Raw genomic sequence first — 18,665 nt, 5'->3', positions numbered from 1 at the left:
ACCTGTAGGGGCACTGGAAGAATGGAGAAAGGCTTATTGAAGAAGAAAGCGATACCATTGTCTGGGATAAAACTGGGGAGCAGGGAGAATTTTGTCTACTGTCTGTTCAGTTCACCATCATTGGCATCTTGTCATCATCATCAAAATCCCCAGTGAAAATGATGTATCAGGTTGGGCACGGTGGCTCATGCCAGTAATCCCTGCACTTTGGGAGGCCGAGGTGGGTGGATCATTTGAGTTCAGTTCAAGACCAGCCTGGGGAACATGGTGAGACTCCATCTCTACTAAAAATACAAAACTTAGCTGGGCATAGTGGTGCATGCCTGTAGTCCCAGCTACTCAGGAGGCTGAGGCGGGAGAATTGCTTGAACCTGGGAGGTGGAGATTGCAGTGAGCCAAGATTGCACCATTGCACTCTATCCTGGGTGACAGAGAGAGATTCCATCTCAAAAAAAAAGAAGAAGAAGAAGAAGAAGAAAAAAGAAGAGAAAAAGAAAATAATGTCTCAATTAGACAGAATTCAACAGAATTCTTGCAAATGTCACAAGGGGGTCATATTTTTATTGTTCTCTTTTCCTTCTTTCCTGTTCTCTTTGCAGGGGAGAATGACTGACTGTCATTGTGAGAAAAGAGATATAGTTATAATTCTAACTACTCACGTAAAGCTTCCCAGAATGTATGGGATTATCTTTAACATCATTCAGAGGAAGGTGAAGTGTATTTTCTGCAGAGGTGGCCCTGATATTTTTCCAGGTGAAAAGAACAGTATGTGAGAAATTGGTTGAGTGTACAAGGAGTAGAAGATTTTGGATGCACTAAGAGAGAGGCCACAAAAGTGCCAAAATCATGTTAAAATTGGAATAGGACTTTCCAGTTTTAAAGCATGGTCTGATGATTGTTGCTAACTAACCAATGATCCATCAAGTTAGAGGTTAAATAACCTGTACCCTGGATTGCTTAATTAGTAAGAAGCAGAGTTTTGTAGTTCACAAATGTGTTTATTTACACTCACTGAGGCCATCTTAACTGTTGTTCACTGTACTAGATTTGAAGAACCAATATCCCATCACTAATTAACATTAAAATGTCTGTTCTTCTTCATTTGCAACAACCTCTAGAATCCTTTTAATGGCAGGATAAAAAGACAGTGTTTATTGTTGGAAACAGATGCTCGGTTCCACAAAGAAAAATCGGCACTGAGAGAAAGGATCTCTCAGCAAGGCAATCTTTACTTCCTGCAGAAAGGGTACTTTCGCAAGCAGTCTTGCCACTTGAGTACAATGAACAAAGAAAAGCAGACATTATTTGGGGCCGTCCTTACTGCTGTGTCTGATCTCCATTGGTTAGAGCTAGACTTCACAATCTAAAACAACTTAATTGGCTAATAACTTAAAACTTTCTGGAATAGTTAAAGGCAATGGAGAACAAAAGAAAAAGAGGAAGTCTAAATAAGGAAGGGACAGGAAATTGCTTGCAAAAGAACTTAGAAAAGTAGTAGCATAAATATCTTGGTTAAAGTACAAGGACATAGAATATACTACATGCCTGTGAGCTTGTTTAACAGCTACATAGGATAGGGCTTAATAAAGAGTTATAAGCAAAAAGGAAGAAGGTTTTGAAGAAAGTCTTTAAAACGAACTATTATTTCTAACACTTAGGATTTATTCTTTAACAAGAAAGGAAACTTTGAAGAAAAACTTTTCTACTTCCTACGTTTATGCACATGACCACATAAGAAATCTGGGGCCACTGATAACACTGACTCCTTCAAGTGCACGCTAGGGCCTGTTGCCATCTTAGACACCAATTTTCCCTCCTAGTCTTTTGCTGTCATCAAACCCTAGTGACTCCCAGCTGCATGTCTTCTGTCCCCATCTCTCTCTGAGCTCCAGGGATGTTTATCACTAGTAATAATCATTCCCAAAGTGTGGTGCCCAGACCCACAGCATCTGCAGAATCTGGGAACTTGCAGAAATACAAATTCCTGGGCTCCACCCAGTCCCCTGAAATCAGAAGCCATGCAGGTGGGATCCAGCAGTCTGTTGTAACCAGCCCTCCAGGGGACTCTGATGCATGCTCTAGTTTGAGAAGCACTGAGCTATCATAGAAGACTTCTGAACAGAGACATGCAAATGTTCTATCACAGCCTCAGGCTTGGCCTACCTTGTCTTTTCCTTGGCACCACTGCCTCCTCTTTTCTTTCCTTTCAAATTGGTTGATCCCCACACATGCCCCTTTCCCTTGATTTTCCCCTTGCCATCATACTCATCCAGTCAACCTCTAGCTCCAGCCAGTTTTGTCTGCTGTTTCTCCTGTCTCCCTCTTTCTCTCTGTCTTGACCACCACTCTCCCAGCTTGGCTCTTCCTTAACATTCACCTAAACAAAAGTGGTCACTGCTGGAACTCATTCTTTTGACAGATACTTGCTAGATACCTGCCATATCCCTGGTGCTCTTCTAGGTTTGCTGAGCATATGGGGATTAGAAGATTTTAGATGCACAAAGAGTGAGGCCTCAAAATGCCAAAATCATGTTAAAACTGGAATAGGACGTTCCAGTTTTAAAGCATGGTCAGATGAATTTTGCTAACTAACCAATGATCCATCAAGTTAGAGGTTAAATAACCTGTACCCTGGGTTGCTTAGTTAGTAAGAAGTCTGGTGCTGAATGATGTCTCAGGACTTTTGGTGGTAAGGCTGGAAGAGTCCTGCACAAACTGGGATGTTGGACACTTGGGAATAAAAGCTCAGAGTTGCAAAGAAAATGAGCACTTATGCAAAGGATTTCTCAGTAAGGCAAATTTACTTCTGCAGAAGGGTGCTGCTTGCAGGGCTGGTTGCCACGAGAGCACCCTGAACAAAGAAGGGAAGAGATTTTTATTCCTAATGCAGTTTGTTTCTGCTAGTGTGTCCTGCCTCCATTGGATGGAGTTGGACCGCACAATCCAAGCTGAACCTGATTGGCTAACTTGAAGAGTGCATGGGGTGTGCATAATGAGGAGGGAAGGGCAGCTTCAGTGGGAAGAAGATGGAGGGATAATTGTAGCAGGAGGGGTAATTTACAGAGTGAGGAGTAGATGTGGGCTTTGTAGATTAGGATGGTCTGGAAAGTTGTTTACTGAAACTAGGGCAGGGAGGCACAAAGGATAAGAAGTCTGGCCTTGAAAGTGAGGAACAAAGAACAAGGAAACTAAATAAATTAAGCTCTTTGAAGAGGAACTTCTACTTGTGTCTAAAAGACACTCAGCTGGGATTCAAAAGCTGGCAGATTTGGTATCTGCCCTCAGGTCTACAGTCTAATTCCAGTCTATGTAATCTAATCCACTTATCATCTAATTCTCATTGATTTCTGTGACTTTAGTCTTTGCCATTCAGACTCATTTTCTACACTTCTACCAGGTGGCATAGAATCCTCTTTGAATTAAAACTCCTTTGCGGCTCTTCACTACAAGATAGACAGTGTGTCTCAACTTTTACAAGGTTCTACTGCAATAATAATCTCCAGTCTCAATGACTTATGACAATACATGTTTCTCTCTTGTGTGCATGGCATGTCAGCTGTGGTTGACTGGCTGTGGCTGTGCTTGATTTATCCTCTGTGTTCTGAGAGCCAAGGAATCCTCCCTTCTAGGACATCCCATGTTGGTGGCTCAGGGAAAAGAACAGTGGCTGAACTTGGAAATGGCTATTAAAGTTTCTGCTCTGATGTGACACTGTCACATTCACTTGCATCTCCTTGGCAAACCAATTCACAGGTCCAGGTTAAGTGTTAATTGGAGGTTGGGGGAAGGAATGTGCCTCTCTAGGGAAGCACTGCAGGCCATTTGGTAATAGGCAGGACATCCCCATGGAAGAGGAAGCAAATTATTGGGAACCGTCATACATTGTCCCATAGACAGTGGGATCAGACTTCTCAGCCACAGAAATATTATTGGAACCAAGGTCTTCTGCCTTCATACTCAGTGACTCTTTCACAGCTGATGGATAGGCTGAACTGAATGCTTCTATATGCATGGCCTGGACTTGGATGGGGGTTCATCACGGTTCATCAGGGAGGTCAAGGAGCTTCAGAATGAAGACATGAACCGGACAAGCTAGGTTAGAAACCTGGTTCTACCACCAGTTGGCTGTGTAGCCTGCTACTTAACCTCCCTGGGCCTCAGTTTCCTCATTTGGATAATGGTGATCATCATATCTACCTCATAGGATTATATTGGGGATTGCATCAGTCAGCACATGTGAAATATTTAGAATGGTGCCTTGCACCAGCAAGTGCTCAATAAAGATCAGCTATGATTAGTTCATAAGGAAAAATAGTGTGTGTTCAAAGTATTAGCAAAGGCAGCTGTGAAGTCATTGTGACTTAAATAAGGTGGAGAAATGGTCTAAGAGTTGAGAGGAAGAAGTCCCATGGGACATGTGGTACTTGGTCTTTGGAGCAGGTAGTGGGGGAGGTGGTACTTGGTCTAAGCCTCCTTAGGTGACTAGGCTTTCTGGCAATAGCAAAGGGCATTCCCAGGGGAGAATTTCATGAGTGGAGACTTGGCCAGGGCCATGCTCCTAAGCCTGCCTGGAAGCCTTGGAAAATCAGTGCCATTTGGCTTCAGCTTATATGGTGTGTGCAAAAGTAAGCAGGTAATGGCCCAGGGTATATTTTATTGCTAATTTTAAATAGAAAGATGAGATAAGCCAACGGGTAATTCAATAGCTGCAAATGAAAAGAGATGGGTTGTCGACCGTGTGTTCTCATTATTCTTCCTGATAATGCAGAGGAATGGGATTTTTGCTTGACTCTGTTCCAAAGCCTGCATTCTGTTGTAAGCTGGGAGATTAATGCCCTGGCTTAGGAGAGAGCCATCTTCTCCTTCTCAAATGTGGGAAATGATCTCTTCCTGCGTCTGCCTCGGAGGCACACGATGGTGGAGGTGTCTGACCATCTGCTGTCTCCTAAGCCAGCCGGGCTACACCTTGAACCTGAAGCCAGATCCCTGATGAATGCCCGCTGTAGCCTCGAGCTGGGGAAGTGAGCAGGGCAGGATTCTGCCTGCCTTTGCATTTAATTAGTTTCCAGCCTTCTATTACTAACCAATTCCATTAGATCCCTTTTAAGAAATCAATTAAATAATCAATTAAAACAACTGAAGTAGTCACACACACACACACACACACACACACACACACAGAGAGACAGAGAGAGAAAGAGAGAGAAGCTAGTGAAGTGCATATTAAAACCAGGCCATCCCGGGCAGAAGTGACCTATTTTGGGAAAGGGAATTCAGTGGCAGCAGAAAAAACAAGCAGTGTTAGTCAGTGCCCTGGGGGTAAACTGACGACACTGTATAAAACTGTCAGGAGTGTAATTAGTTCAACCATTGTGGAAGACGGTATGGCGATTCCTCAAGGATCTGGAAATAGAAATAGCATTTGACCCAGCAATCCCATTACTGGGTATATATCCAAAGGATTATAAATCATTCTATTATAAAGACACATGTACACACATATGTTTATTTCGGCACTGTTCACAAGAGCAAAGACTTGGAACCAACCCAAATACCCATCAATGATAGACTGGATAAAGAAAATGTGGTGCATATACACCATGGAATACTATGCAACCATAAAAAAGGATGATGTCCTTTGCAGGGACACGGATGAAGCTGGAAACCATCATTCTCAGCAAACTGACACAAGAACAGAAAACCGAACACTGCATGTTCTCACTCATAAGTGGGTGTTGAACAATGAGAACACATGGACACAGGGAGGGGAACATCACACACCAGGGACTGTCGGGGGCTGGGGGGCAAAGGGAGGGATAGCAGGGAGTGGGGGAATTGGGGAGAGATAGCATTAGGAGAAATACCTAATGTAGATGACGGGGTGATGGATGCAGCAAACCACCACGATGGCACGTGTATACCTATGTAACAAACCTGCACAATCTGCCCATGTACCCCAGAACTTAAAGTATAATAAATAAATTTTTTTTAAAACCTGTCATGCAATGTAAATCATAGAGTCCACTGTCAATATGAAAATGAGACTTGGCACTTGCTTTGGAAGGAGACCCCACATTCTGAACTCTTGTTCCAGGCTTTTTAGGCCAGAGCAGGCATCACTGTGGTCATTCCCATAAGGGTGAAGGTGTGAGTGGATTTCACACACTTTCCAGCCCAGGTGTGAAGCTGCAGGATCCAACATGGGCAGGTCCCTGGGAGCCTCAATTTCCATCCGAGTTCCAGGGTTCCCAAAGCCCAGCCTTTTAGCCGAATGCTGTTCATTCCCTGTGGTCTTGGGAAGTGTGTCTCAGGAGAGAGAAGAGAGGTTTCATGTCTGATTCTCTGTGTTTCAGGGCTGAGCCGGTTCTGTCCCGCATCCAGGAAAACCGGAAGCGTGTAATCCTCCCCTCCATCGACAACATCAAACAGGACAACTTTGAGGTGCAGCGGTACGAGAACTCGGCCCATGGGTACAGCTGGGAGCTGTGGTGCATGTACATCAGCCCCCCAAAAGACTGGTGGGACGCCGGAGACCCTTCTCTCCCCATCAGGTCTGTGGCTGGTGAGCTCTGGCGGCCAGTGAGCCCCCAAATTCAAGGGTAAAAAGGAGCCAGGGAAGCCTGCCTTGGGCTGGAGCCCCTGTGTGCACATCAGGATCACAGCTTTCCTGCAGAGGGAGGATGTTGCATTTTGCACCTTTATCTAATGTTTTCAAGTGCAGCTTTCCAATGGCGATACCGAAAGTTTCAAAGTGATAGTCATGTTCACACTTCTTTATTCTTCCTTGTATAAGAGGAGCTGTGGGCCGGGCGCGGTGGCTCACGCCTGTAATCCCAGCACTTTGGGAGGCCGAGGCGGGTGGATCACGACGTCAAGAGATCGAGACCATACTGGTCAACATGGTGAAACCCCGTCTCTACTAAAAATACAGAAAATTAGCTGGGCACGGTGGTGCGTGCCTGTAATCCCAGCTACTCAGGAGGCTGAGGCAGGAGAATTGCCTGAACCCAGGAGGCGGAGGTTGCGGTGAGCCGAGATCGCGCCATTGCACTCCAGCCTGGGTAACAAGAGCGAAACTCCGTCTCAAAAAAAAAAAAAAGAGGAGCTGTGTTCAGGAGCTTTTAAGGATGAAGTTTGAAAGTTATTTTTTCTGGGGCTATTTTATACTTGAAGCCTCGTACTGTTGCCGTGTTTGCACTGTTTTCCATGATGCAGGGTCATAGAAAAGGACAAGCATGTGTGGCATTCTGGGGAGCTGGAGGGCCGTGGGGGAGCTCTTTATGGCTCTTGCTCTGGGTCCCATCCAGCTGCCCCTCTGGATATGGAGATCAATATCTTGAGGCATACCAGTTGCAAAACTCAAATAGAAAGGAGGTTGAGGCTGGGCATGGTGACTCATGCCTGTTATCCCAGTGCTTTGGGAGGCCATGGTGGGTAGATCACCTGAGGCCAGGAGTTCGAGACCAGCCTGGCCAACATGGTAAAACCCCATCTCTACTAAAAATACAAAAATTAGCCAGGCATGGTGGTGGGTGCCTGTAATCCCAGCTACTTGGGAGGCTGAGACGGGAGAATCACTTGAACTCGGGAAGTGGAGGTGGCAGTGAGCTGCGATCATGCCATTGCACTCCAGTCTGGGCAACAAGAGCAAAACTCCATCTTAAAAAAAAAAAATCAAGGCGGTTGAATGCATTAGGTTGATTTCGATGGTATATTAGTTTTCTCTTGCTGCTGTAACAAATTTCTGTGAAAATGATGACTTGAAATAGCTCAGATAGATGCTGCTACAGTTCTTGAAGTTGGAAGTTTGCAATGAGCTGATGGAGCTAAAATCAAGGAGGACTGGGTCCCTCTGCGGGCTCTCGAGGAGATCCATCTCCTTGCCTTTTCCAGCTTCCAGAAGCTGCTCCCTCCCTTGGCTCTTGGCTATGTCTTGTCTCCCTTTCTTTCCGGCTTCCTTCATCACGTGACCTTTTCCTCCTTTACTGCCTTCCCTCCCACTTGTAAAGACTCTTGTGATTAATTACATTTTGGATCCGTATGACCAATCTAGGATCATCTCCCCATCTTGAGATACCGAACTTAATCACATCTGCGAAGTCCTTTTCCTAATCTCTGGAACCTGTGAATGGTCCCTCATTTGAGAAAAAGTGAAATGAGAGTGTTCCCTTATCCTTGCAGGGCATGTGACAGGGGTGTGGCTTGCTTCTTCAGTGCCCCACTGCTCAAAGCCCTAGGGGCATCATGCAGATGGGCAGGTTGCAGGGAGCATTTTTGGGCTCTGACCCCACGGCAGTGTCTAGGGTTGAGTGTTTACAGCTCCTGAAGTCCCAGTGGGCGTGTATTACAGTGTGCTCTTTCAGCTTTGCCATCTGCAGGCAGGTTGTGTTCATCAGCTTAGTTAGACCCTCTGCCTTATCACAAGGGCAGAGGGCTTTCTGTATCCCGTATTCTTGCCCTAGTGTATCAGAAAAACCAAATCACATGTGGGCTTGAAGAATAAGCACATGTGGGCTTGGAGAAAGAGCACCACTCTTCTTGAGTGGTGGAGGTAGCTCTCAATGAGAGGGATGGGGAGCTGGAAGGGGGATGGAGTGGGAAGGAGGTCTTTCCCTGGAGTTGGGTAGCCCAACTGCCAGACTATCCTCTACCACCCCTGGCCTAACACCCCTCAGCATCCATGTCATTCTGCTGCCGGTGTCTGCTGGTGTCTGTCTATGTGTTCTTCTGCTCCTCTCAAGGTCCAGCTGCCTGTGTCTGTGCCCACTACGGTCCCAGGTTTTTATGGGCACAGGATGGGGGGTTGTGGTAGGCCAAAAGGCAACTTTTTGAGTGTGAAAACAGAAATACCTGTCCTCCTTTAGGTCTGTGGGCGCAGGCCTGAGGGTGGAGTCATCACCAGAGTCCCTGCCCTTCTTTACCCAGAACTTTCCTGCCCCCATCCCATATCAAAAGGCCTTTTCAGATGTGATGTGGAAATCCTAATCTCTGGAACCTGTGAATGGTACCTTATTTGGGGAAAAGGGCTTTGTTGAAAATCCTCTGATCCTGGATTTATAGTTCAATACATTATGTGAGTTCTACCTGAGGGCCAAACTGACTCTTAAAATCATGGTTCTGTCTTAAGTTGGGAGAGGCAGGGGAGGTCTGTGTACCTGGACTCAGTTTTAGGGGTATGCTTGTTGGTGTTGAGTAAGATAGTAAGATAGAATAATGGAATAGGGATGAAGAATTTTTACAGACAGTCATAAAGTTCTTTCTCAGTTTAAAAATTTGTGATTAACAAGAGTAAGAGTTTAGCTAGGCCCAGTGGCCCCCACCTGTAATCCCAGAACTTTGGGAGGCCAAGGCAGGAGGATTGCCTGAGTTCAGGAGTTTAAGACCAGCCTGGGCAACATAGCAAGACTGTGTCTCCACTGAAATTAAAAAAAAAAAAAAAAAAAGCCAGGATGATGGTTTGCTCTTGTAATCCCAGCTACTCAGGAGGCAGAGGAGGGAGTGTTGATGGAGCTCAGGATGTCTAGGCTGCAGTGAGCTGTGATCATGCCACTGCATTCCAACCTGGGCAACAGAGGGAGACCCTATCACAGATTAAAAAAAGAGTGATTTTTGAGAAGTTCTGTTATTTTCCTGCTCACACCAAAAGCTGAACAATTACATTTGAGTAGAGCCAGCCGTGGGCAAATTTTTACAGCAGAGAAGGTAAGCTATCCTATGGTTCAGTTCCCACCCCACTGTTAATCATGCAGTGTTTCAGGACCACATCCTTGGCTATCTGCAAATAACATTAATACTGTAAGATTAACTAAAGCAAAACCTTCAAGATGTTTGAGCCTTAATGGTGAGTGCTTCAAGACATGTTGAACTTCAGATCTCAAAGGGATGAAACTCAAACGATGGACTGACAGATGGTGAGTTTTACATGTTGGCTGAAAGATGCTTTCTTTTGAGTGTCCACACTGACACTTAGGAGGCCAGCCTCCAGCCAGGACAGATGACAGAAAGGGGGTGTGACTGTAAGTGTTAACAACAGAGAAAAAGAAGTGCTTTAGTGGAGTACCTTTGGATGCCCAGCAGACATCCGTAATGACTGTCTCTGAGTGTATAAGTCTCCAAGCAAAAAGTTAGCTTGTATTTCATGAGTTACGGTAACATTAACAGATGATTAATATGCACTTTAAAAAGACTCAAGAAAATAGAGTCATGATCATGAGTCATTAATATTACATGCATCTCTGATGTACAAAATAGAATCAAATGCCAATTATCTCTTTTTAATGTGTCTTAACTTACGGAATGCTTAATTTGTTAATAGTTGATGGGGATATTTAATTGCATGGATGAATTTTTATGATCCTTCTGAAATTATTAAGCGGATACAATATGCTTTCTTAGACATGAGGACATGGCGGTTTCTCTCTTGCTGTGATGCCAAAATTTTGATAGTTACAATTTTACTCCAGTGAAAGATGAGTCGAGGAGAATGTTTCATCATCCAAATGGTATTACATTAGATGCATCTTCAGATACTAAGACTTCCTGGTAAGCAACATAATATAGGAGATTTGCATTAAGGGAATGGATATTCCTTCTGTTTCAGTTCCTTTCCTGTTTCTTTCTATATATAAATGCCTCTTTTGTCCTGCCTGCTAAATAGCTATTTTCTCAGGTTTTCTCTTTGTCGTCCGTTCTTCCTTGTTTACACCAGCATTTCCAGTATAGCAAGTGTGTGAGTGCCATTAAAGAGGGCAAAGGCCTGATTGTAAGGGTAAGAGGTGGGGGAACGGAAGAACACAGGTCCTGCCCAAGGGGGCGGCTGCTCCCAGCTCTGCTTTGTGGTGATGGGGCTACATAGGGCCAGTGTGGTCATGTCTTCAAAATTTTAAGAGAAGCTGTAAATCTAGAGCCTTTGTGAAATCTCCTACCTTCTAAATGTTGACAATAAACCTCTCTTCTTTAAAACGACAAGGACCCAACCACATGTGTCTAGACTGCCTTTGACCACCGAGCACCCAGAACTTGATCTTGGCTTTACACCCAGCCCCTTGGAGACCTCTGTGGTTCCCAGGATAGCTTTCATTTATGCATCTTGCACTGACAGTGGGTATCTGTGGTATGTATTGTGTGTGTCATGGAGGGTGTATTAGTTCTTGAACTACTATAAAGAAATATCTGAGTCTGGGTAATTTATAAAGAAAGGAGGCTTAATTCACCCAGGGTTCAGCCGGCTGTACAGGAGGCATGGAGGCTTCTGCTTCTGGGGAGGCCTCAGGAATCTTATAGTCATGGCAGAAGGGGAAGCAGGTATGTCTTACATGGCCAGAGCAGAAGGAATAAGAGACAGGGGAAGGTCCCACACACTTTTAAATAACCAGATCTCATGAGAACTCTATCATGAACACAGCACCAAAGGGACGGTGCTAACCCATTCATGAAGAATCCACCCCTGTGATCCCGCCATCTCCCACCTGGCCTCACCTCCAACACTGGGGATTACAATTCAACATGAGATTTGGGCAGGGTACAGAGCCAAACCGTACCAGTGGGGAAAGTGTCACTCAAAGCCAGAGGAGCAACATGGCCAGACTTCCCGGAACTCCAGTTAAGCCTGTAAAGATTCCCCTCCAGTTGTGCCATTGTGTGTCCATAGCCCTTTGTTCATCTGTGTGAGAGTTTGTGCAGCACTGAGCCAGCTCTTGCCTCTGTGTTGAGAAGCTTCTTAAATCTACTGCCTTGAGCTCTAATTGTTCTCCAAGGGTGACTTCCTTTCCGTTAGGCGGTTCTTGCATTGCTACAAAGAAATACCTGAGGCTGAGTAATTTATAAAGGAAAAAGGTTTAATAGGCTCACAGTACTGTAGGCTGTACAAGCGTGGCACTGGCATTGGCTTGGCTTTTGGGGAGGCCTCATAGAGCTTTGACTAATGGCAGAAGGTGAAGTGGGAGCAGGCACATCTCACCACAAAAGCAGGAAGAAGAGGCTGGGCAAAGTGCCTCACACCTGTAATCCCAGCACTTTGAGAGGCCGAAGTGGGCCAATCACCTGAGGTCAGGAGTTCAAGACCAGCCTAGCCAACATGGAGAAACCCTATCTCTACCGTAAATACAAAAAGTAGCTGGGCAGGGTGACACACACCTGTAATCCCAGCTACTCAGGAGGCTGAGGCAGGGGAATCACTTGAACTCAGGAGGCAGAGGTTGCAGTGAGCTAAGATCACACCACGGCACTCCACCCTGGGTGACAGAGCAAGGCTCTGTCTCAAAAAAGAAAAAAGAAAGAAAATAAGAGATTGGATAGTTAGAAAGACAAGCTGTTGTTCATAGGAAGTTATACCATTGATCCATATTAATAATGATGATAAACTGATTATTATTAGATTTACCATTTATTGAATGCATATTGAGGGCTTTATATATAGCTTTTCATTTACTCTATTTTGTATGTGTGAGATGCAGTCTTGTTCCATTCCCCAGGCTGGAGTGCAGTGGTGCAATCTTGGCTCTCTGCAACCTCTGCCTCCTGGGTTCAAGCAATTCTCCTGTCTCAGCCTCCCAGCTAGGTGTGAGATACCATGCCTGGCTAATTTTTTTTTTTTTTGTATTTTTAGTGGAGATGGGGTTTCACCGTGTTAGCCAGGATGGTCTCAATCTCCTGACCTCATAATCCACCTGCCTTAGCTTCCCAAAGTGCTGGGATTACAGATGTGAGCCACCGCATCCAGCCTGATTTACTCTTAGTAGTCGTAAGGCCAGTACCAAATGATTAGGCAATATATATATTTTTTCTGTGTCTGTACCACATTGGTGTGTAGGCAATCTGAACCTCCAGGCTGCTTTCTCAACCCCATGCAGGCAATGGCTCCCTTCAGCTGGCCTCTCCCAGGCACCCTCAATTTCTGCCTTCTTGTTTGCGCTATGTCCTGTTATTGCTGGAGTCTCCATGCTCTGGTGAGCCACTGTCTAGGGCAGGGGTCCTCAACCCCTGAGCTGCGGACGGGTACTGGTCCTGGTCCATAGCCTGTTGGGAACTGAGCCTGTGAGTGGTGGTGAGTGTCAAGTGAGCGAGCACACAAAGCTTCATCTGTATTTCCAGCCACTCCCCATCTCCCATGTTCCCGCTGGAGCTCAGCTTCTTATCAGATCAGCGGTGGCATTCGATTCTCATGGTAGCACAGATCCTATTGTGAACTGCATGTATGAAGGGTGTAGGTTGTGTGCTCCTCATGAGAATCTAATGCCTGATGATCTGCAGTGGAACAGTTTAATCCTGAAACCGTCCCTACCTGCCATCCCCGTCCATGGGAAAATTGTCTTCCACGAAACCAGTCCTTGGTGCCAAAAAGGTTGGGGACTGCTGGTCTAGGGCATCCCTTCTGGTTTTGTTTATAATGTTGTTTTTAACTGTGGCAAAATATATGTAACATACATTTTACCATCTTATCCATCGTAAAATGTGAGATTCGATGACAATAAGGACATTCCCAATGTTGTGTAACCATCTCCATGATCTACTTCCAGAGTTTTCTTATTCCCCCAAATAGCGACCCAATGCCCATTAAGCAGTCACTTCCTGTTCCTTCCTCCCACCAAGCCGTGACAGCTGCTAATCTACTTTCTGTCTCTATGGATTTGCCTAGTGTGGACATTTCCTGTAAGTAGAGTCCTATAGAATGTGGCTTTTTGTTTCTGGCTTCTTCTATTAGCATACAGCTTCTTCCACTAACATTCAGAAACCCATTGCATTTCTTGGCAGACATCCTTTTAAGGTGGTTGCAAGTCCACATTCCTTTGGCAGGTTCCATATCTGGTTTCTGGGATTTGCACACCTTTGTCCCTCTTGGGTGGAAACATGGTGAGACTGGGTTGCAGGATGCGGGGGAGTCTCAGCTCCTTGATAGGATGTGTTCTTCCAGGCCCTTGGTCCCTCACTCACCCAAGAATGGGGGAGAGCACCCCACTGGGCACAGTGAGCACATGTAGGTAAATATCGGACCCCAAAGAGTTTTGCAGAAAGTGATTTATTTAGGTGGAGAGAGAAAAAAAGGAGAAAGAAATAGAGAGAGAGAGAGCGAGCTCCCACACTGTCATGAGAGGGGATCCAGAAATGGAGTCTGCCCAGATGTGGGAGAAGGGGACATTTAACCTGGGAATTATTCCCATCCCATTCAAGTTTTCTGTCCTATGAAAGGAGTTCCTTTAAACTTCTGCTGGAGTGATTGATCTTTGATTTCTGACATCTGATTGGTTGTTTGGTCCACAGTCCTCCCGTAGCATCTCACAGGCTTTTCTAAACAAAGGAAGCTCACCTGGGCAGTCTATCTTCTCAAGTGTGCGAAAGTTAAACAAAGACCTCTGAGCTCCTGGATGCAGGCGTGAAAGAAGGCAGGTCGGGCATGTCACTAGGAAGATCTTGCCTTTGAAACCACGCCCCTCGTGGACCCAAGTAGAGAATACATTCCCTCAATGGCTTCCCTGACATAGGGCTCCCCTGTGCTCCACAGGCCCTGTTCCCTTTCCTAAGTGTGGATCACACCAGTGAGCATGTGGCTCCACTTCCAGGGACACCAGCCACTAGGCTTGGGGTTAGATGGTAGGACTCTTCCCCCCTCCCCTGGGGTACAGCTTGCTTCTGGGAAACCCTCCTGACACCTTCCTCTCCCAGACTCCACTTACTTTTCCTAAATACTCAGCTAATCGGTTCATCTATCTATTGAAATTTTGCAAGATCTCTTTGAATATAGCATCTATTGTCAGAATGTCTTCAGCCCCAGTGTACACATGAAGAGCCCTGTTTTAACACAGACATACATCTGAAGGCATGGAACAGGGTGAAAGGGAAAGTCTGAAGACAGAAATGAAGGGGTGAGGCTGATTGGGAAAGAAAGATCCTGAAGCAGGAGGCGTGGGTGGGCTAAGGACATGAAGAGTGGTTTGGTCTTGAACAGTAGGAAGGGCAAGCTCACGCTGTCTGACTCACATTTTTCCTTGTGAACAAGGAGAGAAATTCACTTGTTAAGATTGAGAGCTGGGCCTTGGGTAGGAGGCTCCCAAAAAGGGTTAAAGGTCTGGAATCATTGCCAAGAGGAATGAAGATGGGTGAGTTCACCAAGAGCAGAAAAAATAATGGCTATTTCAAGGTGCAAGGAATCTAAATTCAACAAAATTTCCACCAGGATTTCTGTTTTTAAGTTATTTTTATTTTTAGAGATAAGATCTCACTCTGTTGTTCAGGCTGGAGAGCAGTGGTGAGATCTTAGTTCACTGTGGCCGCCTCCAACTCCTGGGCTCAAGAAATACTCCCGCCTCAGCCTCCAGAGGAGCTGGGACCACAGCCATGTGCCACCATGCCACAGCTAGTTTTTTAATATTTTAATTTTTTTTGAGACAGAGTCTCACTCTGTCTTCCAGGCTGGAGTGCAGTGGTGCCATCTCGGCTCACTGCAGCCTTCACCTCCTGGTTTCAAGTGATTCTCCTACCTCAGCCTTCTGAGTAGCTGGGATTAAAGGTGTCCACCATCACGCCTGACTAATTATTGTACTTTTTTAGTGGAGATGGGGTTTTATCATGTTGGCAAGACTGGACCTCAAGTGATCCACCCGCCTCAGCCTCCCAAAGTGCTGGGATTACATACGTGAGCCACTACGCCCAGCTGTAATGTGAAAAAACAAGTTTGAAAGTCAGGGGTCTTGCTATGTTGCCCAGGCTGGTCTTGATCTGTTGGCCTCAAGCAGTCCTCTTCCCTTGTCCTCCCAAAGCCCTGGGATTCTGAGCAAGAGCCACTGCACCTGACCCCAGTTGTGCTTTGTTATGAACTCAGATTTTCTTATTCATGACATTATGTGTATATATGGGGAAAGAATTAGGTGTAAGATAAGAATGAAGGATAACATTTATTTAGCCTGAGACACCTAGGTTAGGTGCACCATAAGTTCATGAAAACCTGGCTTAGCTCTGCAACCTTCAGATAACTTTTGCTCGTAGCTTAAGAACTGCTGATCTCTACTGTTGTCTCCAGCTGCAAAAGCCTGGGACTTTCACCATCAGAGGGAAGGTTCTAAAGGGCCACTGATGGGACCTTTTTTTTTGTTTTTTTGAGATGGAGTTTCACTCTTGTTGCCAAGGCTGGAGTGCAATGGCACCATCTTGGCTCAATGCAACCTCTGCTTCCCGGGTTCAAGGGATTCTCCTGCCTCAGCCTCCCGAGTACCTGGGATTACAGGCATGTGCCACCATGCCCGGCTAATTTTGTATTTTTAGTAGAGACAGGATTTCTCCATCTTGGTCAGGCTGGTCTTGAATTCCCAACCTCAGGTAACCCGTGCACGTTGGCCTCCCAAAGTGCTAGGATTACAAGTGTGAGCCACAATGCCTGGCCGGGACATTTTACAGCATGTTGCTTTCAGCGAACTGGCTGAAAGCTGAGTCAGGCGTCTTCTATAGAGTGACAGTGTTTCCTCTCTACTCTGTGTTATGTGGTCCTATAATTAGTGACATTACTCATTAATAAGTAATTCGAGGCAATGGTTAACAATTAGCAATCCTTAATCCAATATGTAATTTGATAATAAATTATAAGGTACAAGTGCTGTTAGAGCCTGTTAGATTGCTTTAATTGAAAGGGATGCCCTGGATATATAGTCGCTGGGATCTCAAATTCTGTGCACAGATGTGTACAAAGGGAGAAGGTTATATTTTCTTCCCTAGAGGAATATGACTGGCTTACAGAGGAGGACAGCTTTAAGAGAAGAAATCAGACTTCTTTAGACTTTAAAATAGAGGTATCTTTCCTATGCATCAGCAAATATATTTTAGGAGCCAATTGTGTGCTCAAGCTTTGTGGTAAGCATTTCCAGCGGGGACAGTATTGGTAAATGAAATGATTCTCCTCTCCTGAAAGAGTTCATGGGCTGGCTGGTGACACAGGCTTTCAAATGCGTATGATAGCACTTCAGTGCAAGGACATGTGGAATCGTGGAGGGAGGGAATTTGCCATTGAAGCAGATGGAAAAACTCATAGCCATAACTAACCCTGGAATGTTCTATGTGCTGGGTACTGTTCTTGTGTTTTGCATAATACAAATCTATTTACTCCTCATTCTCACCCTATGAGATGAGTATTTTTTTTTTTTTGAGACAGAGTCTTACTCTGTTGCCCAGGCTGGAGTGCAGTGGTGCCATCTCAGCTCACTGTGACCTCCACCTCCCAGGTTTAAATGATTCTCCTGCCTCAGCCTCACGAGTAGCTGGGACTACAGGCATCCTAACCTCAAGCGATTCGCCTGCCTCAGTCTCCCAAAGTGCTGGGATGACAGGTGTGAGCCACTGTGCCCAGCCAAGATGAACATTATTATATTCTTTTTATGGGCAGAGCTGCTGAGGCGTGAGTTAAGCGCCTTACCCAAGGTCACACACATGGTACAAGGTGAAGCTGGGATTCGTATGTAGTCAGGCCCAGTTGGTGCTCTTAGCCACTGTTCTTTCTTTTCTGGAAAAGATGTGATTAGCTGGACCTTGCAAGCTGGAGGAGATTTTTCACAGGCTGAGTACATGGGAGATAACCAACTGGAGGGTATAGTTCTGCAAATGAGTGTGTTTGGGACCTTCAAGCCCACTCTCATGTTTCATGATGCAACAGGAGAACTCTCGAAACTCAGAAAAGCTATAAAATCATGGTTATTATTACTAATGATGAAAAGATACAGATGAAAATCAGCAGGCCAAGTGCCCTGGCTTACACCTATAATCTCAGCACTTTGGGAGGGCAAGGGGGGCGGATCACCTGAGGTCAGGAGTTCGAGACCAGCCTGGCCAACATGGTGAAACACTGTCTCTACTGAAAATACAAAAAGTAGCTAGCTGGGTGTGGTGGTCCACACCTGTAATCTAAGCTACTCGGAAGGTTGAAGCAGGAGAATCACTTGAACATGGGAGGCGGAGGTTGCAGTGAGCTGAGATCATGCCATTGCACTCCAGCTGGGGCAACAGAGCAAGACTCCTTCTCAAAAAATAAAAAATCTGCAAAGATGCATGGAAGAGTCCAGCAGAAGCCAAGTGCAAGCTTCCAATCGTCCTCTTCCAGTGGAGTCATGTGGACAGGGTGATTTGCCCAGCAGTGGCACGTAACAGCTTGTTTGAAGTACTACTGGTTGAGAAGCTCACATGAGCCTGGGCATCCTGGGTTTTTACTGCAGATCAGTCACATAGGCATGGAGAGCCTTGCGTGACTGTCCTTGGCTACTCAACTTCCAGCCCTCGCCCACCAGAAGTTGAACTGCGGTGGCACGGTCCAGAGCCTCTGCCTGCAAAGACACTCTTATCAGGGAGGATATTCCAAGGGCTTAGAGGTTGTCTCGCAGCAGTTGATCGAGGGCCAGTTTTTTCTTTGGATTGTGTGGGGTTTGGGCAACCCAAGCCCGCTGAGTTAGCCCTTTACTGCACAATGAAGATGATGTGTTTAGTGTCTTATGAGGATACTGAAGACAGGAAATATGCATTAAAAAACAGAGGAAAGGGGTTGGGTGCGATGGCTCTGGTCTGTAATCTTAGCACATCAGGAGGACGAGGCGGGAAGATCGCTTGAAGCCAGGAGTCCAAGGCCAGCCTGGACAACGTACTGAGATCCTATCTATATTCCTTTTTGTTGTTGTTGTCGAGACGGAGTCTCA

The 18,665-nt window shown here is 45.6% G+C and overlaps 1 protein-coding gene across 1 annotated transcript in view; it reads left to right on the top strand.

Annotated features, from left to right (window-relative positions):
* The window catches only part of GALNT17 (polypeptide N-acetylgalactosaminyltransferase 17), a 554,525-nt gene that overhangs the window by 266,900 nt on the left and 268,960 nt on the right, over positions 1–18,665 (top strand). The window contains exon 5 of the mRNA XM_012449084.2: positions 6,354–6,551. Within this exon, the coding sequence (XP_012304507.1) occupies positions 6,354–6,551 (198 nt within the window). The remainder of the gene's footprint in view (positions 1–6,353; positions 6,552–18,665) is intronic.

The sequence above is a fragment of the Aotus nancymaae genome, unplaced genomic scaffold (assembly GCF_030222135.1).
Source record: "Aotus nancymaae isolate 86718 unplaced genomic scaffold, 86718_ANA_hifiasm-v0.15.2.pri h1tg000012l, whole genome shotgun sequence".
In the NCBI taxonomy this organism is placed as follows: Eukaryota; Metazoa; Chordata; class Mammalia; order Primates; family Aotidae; genus Aotus; species Aotus nancymaae.
This window is presented reverse-complemented; position numbering and strand designations above follow the sequence as displayed.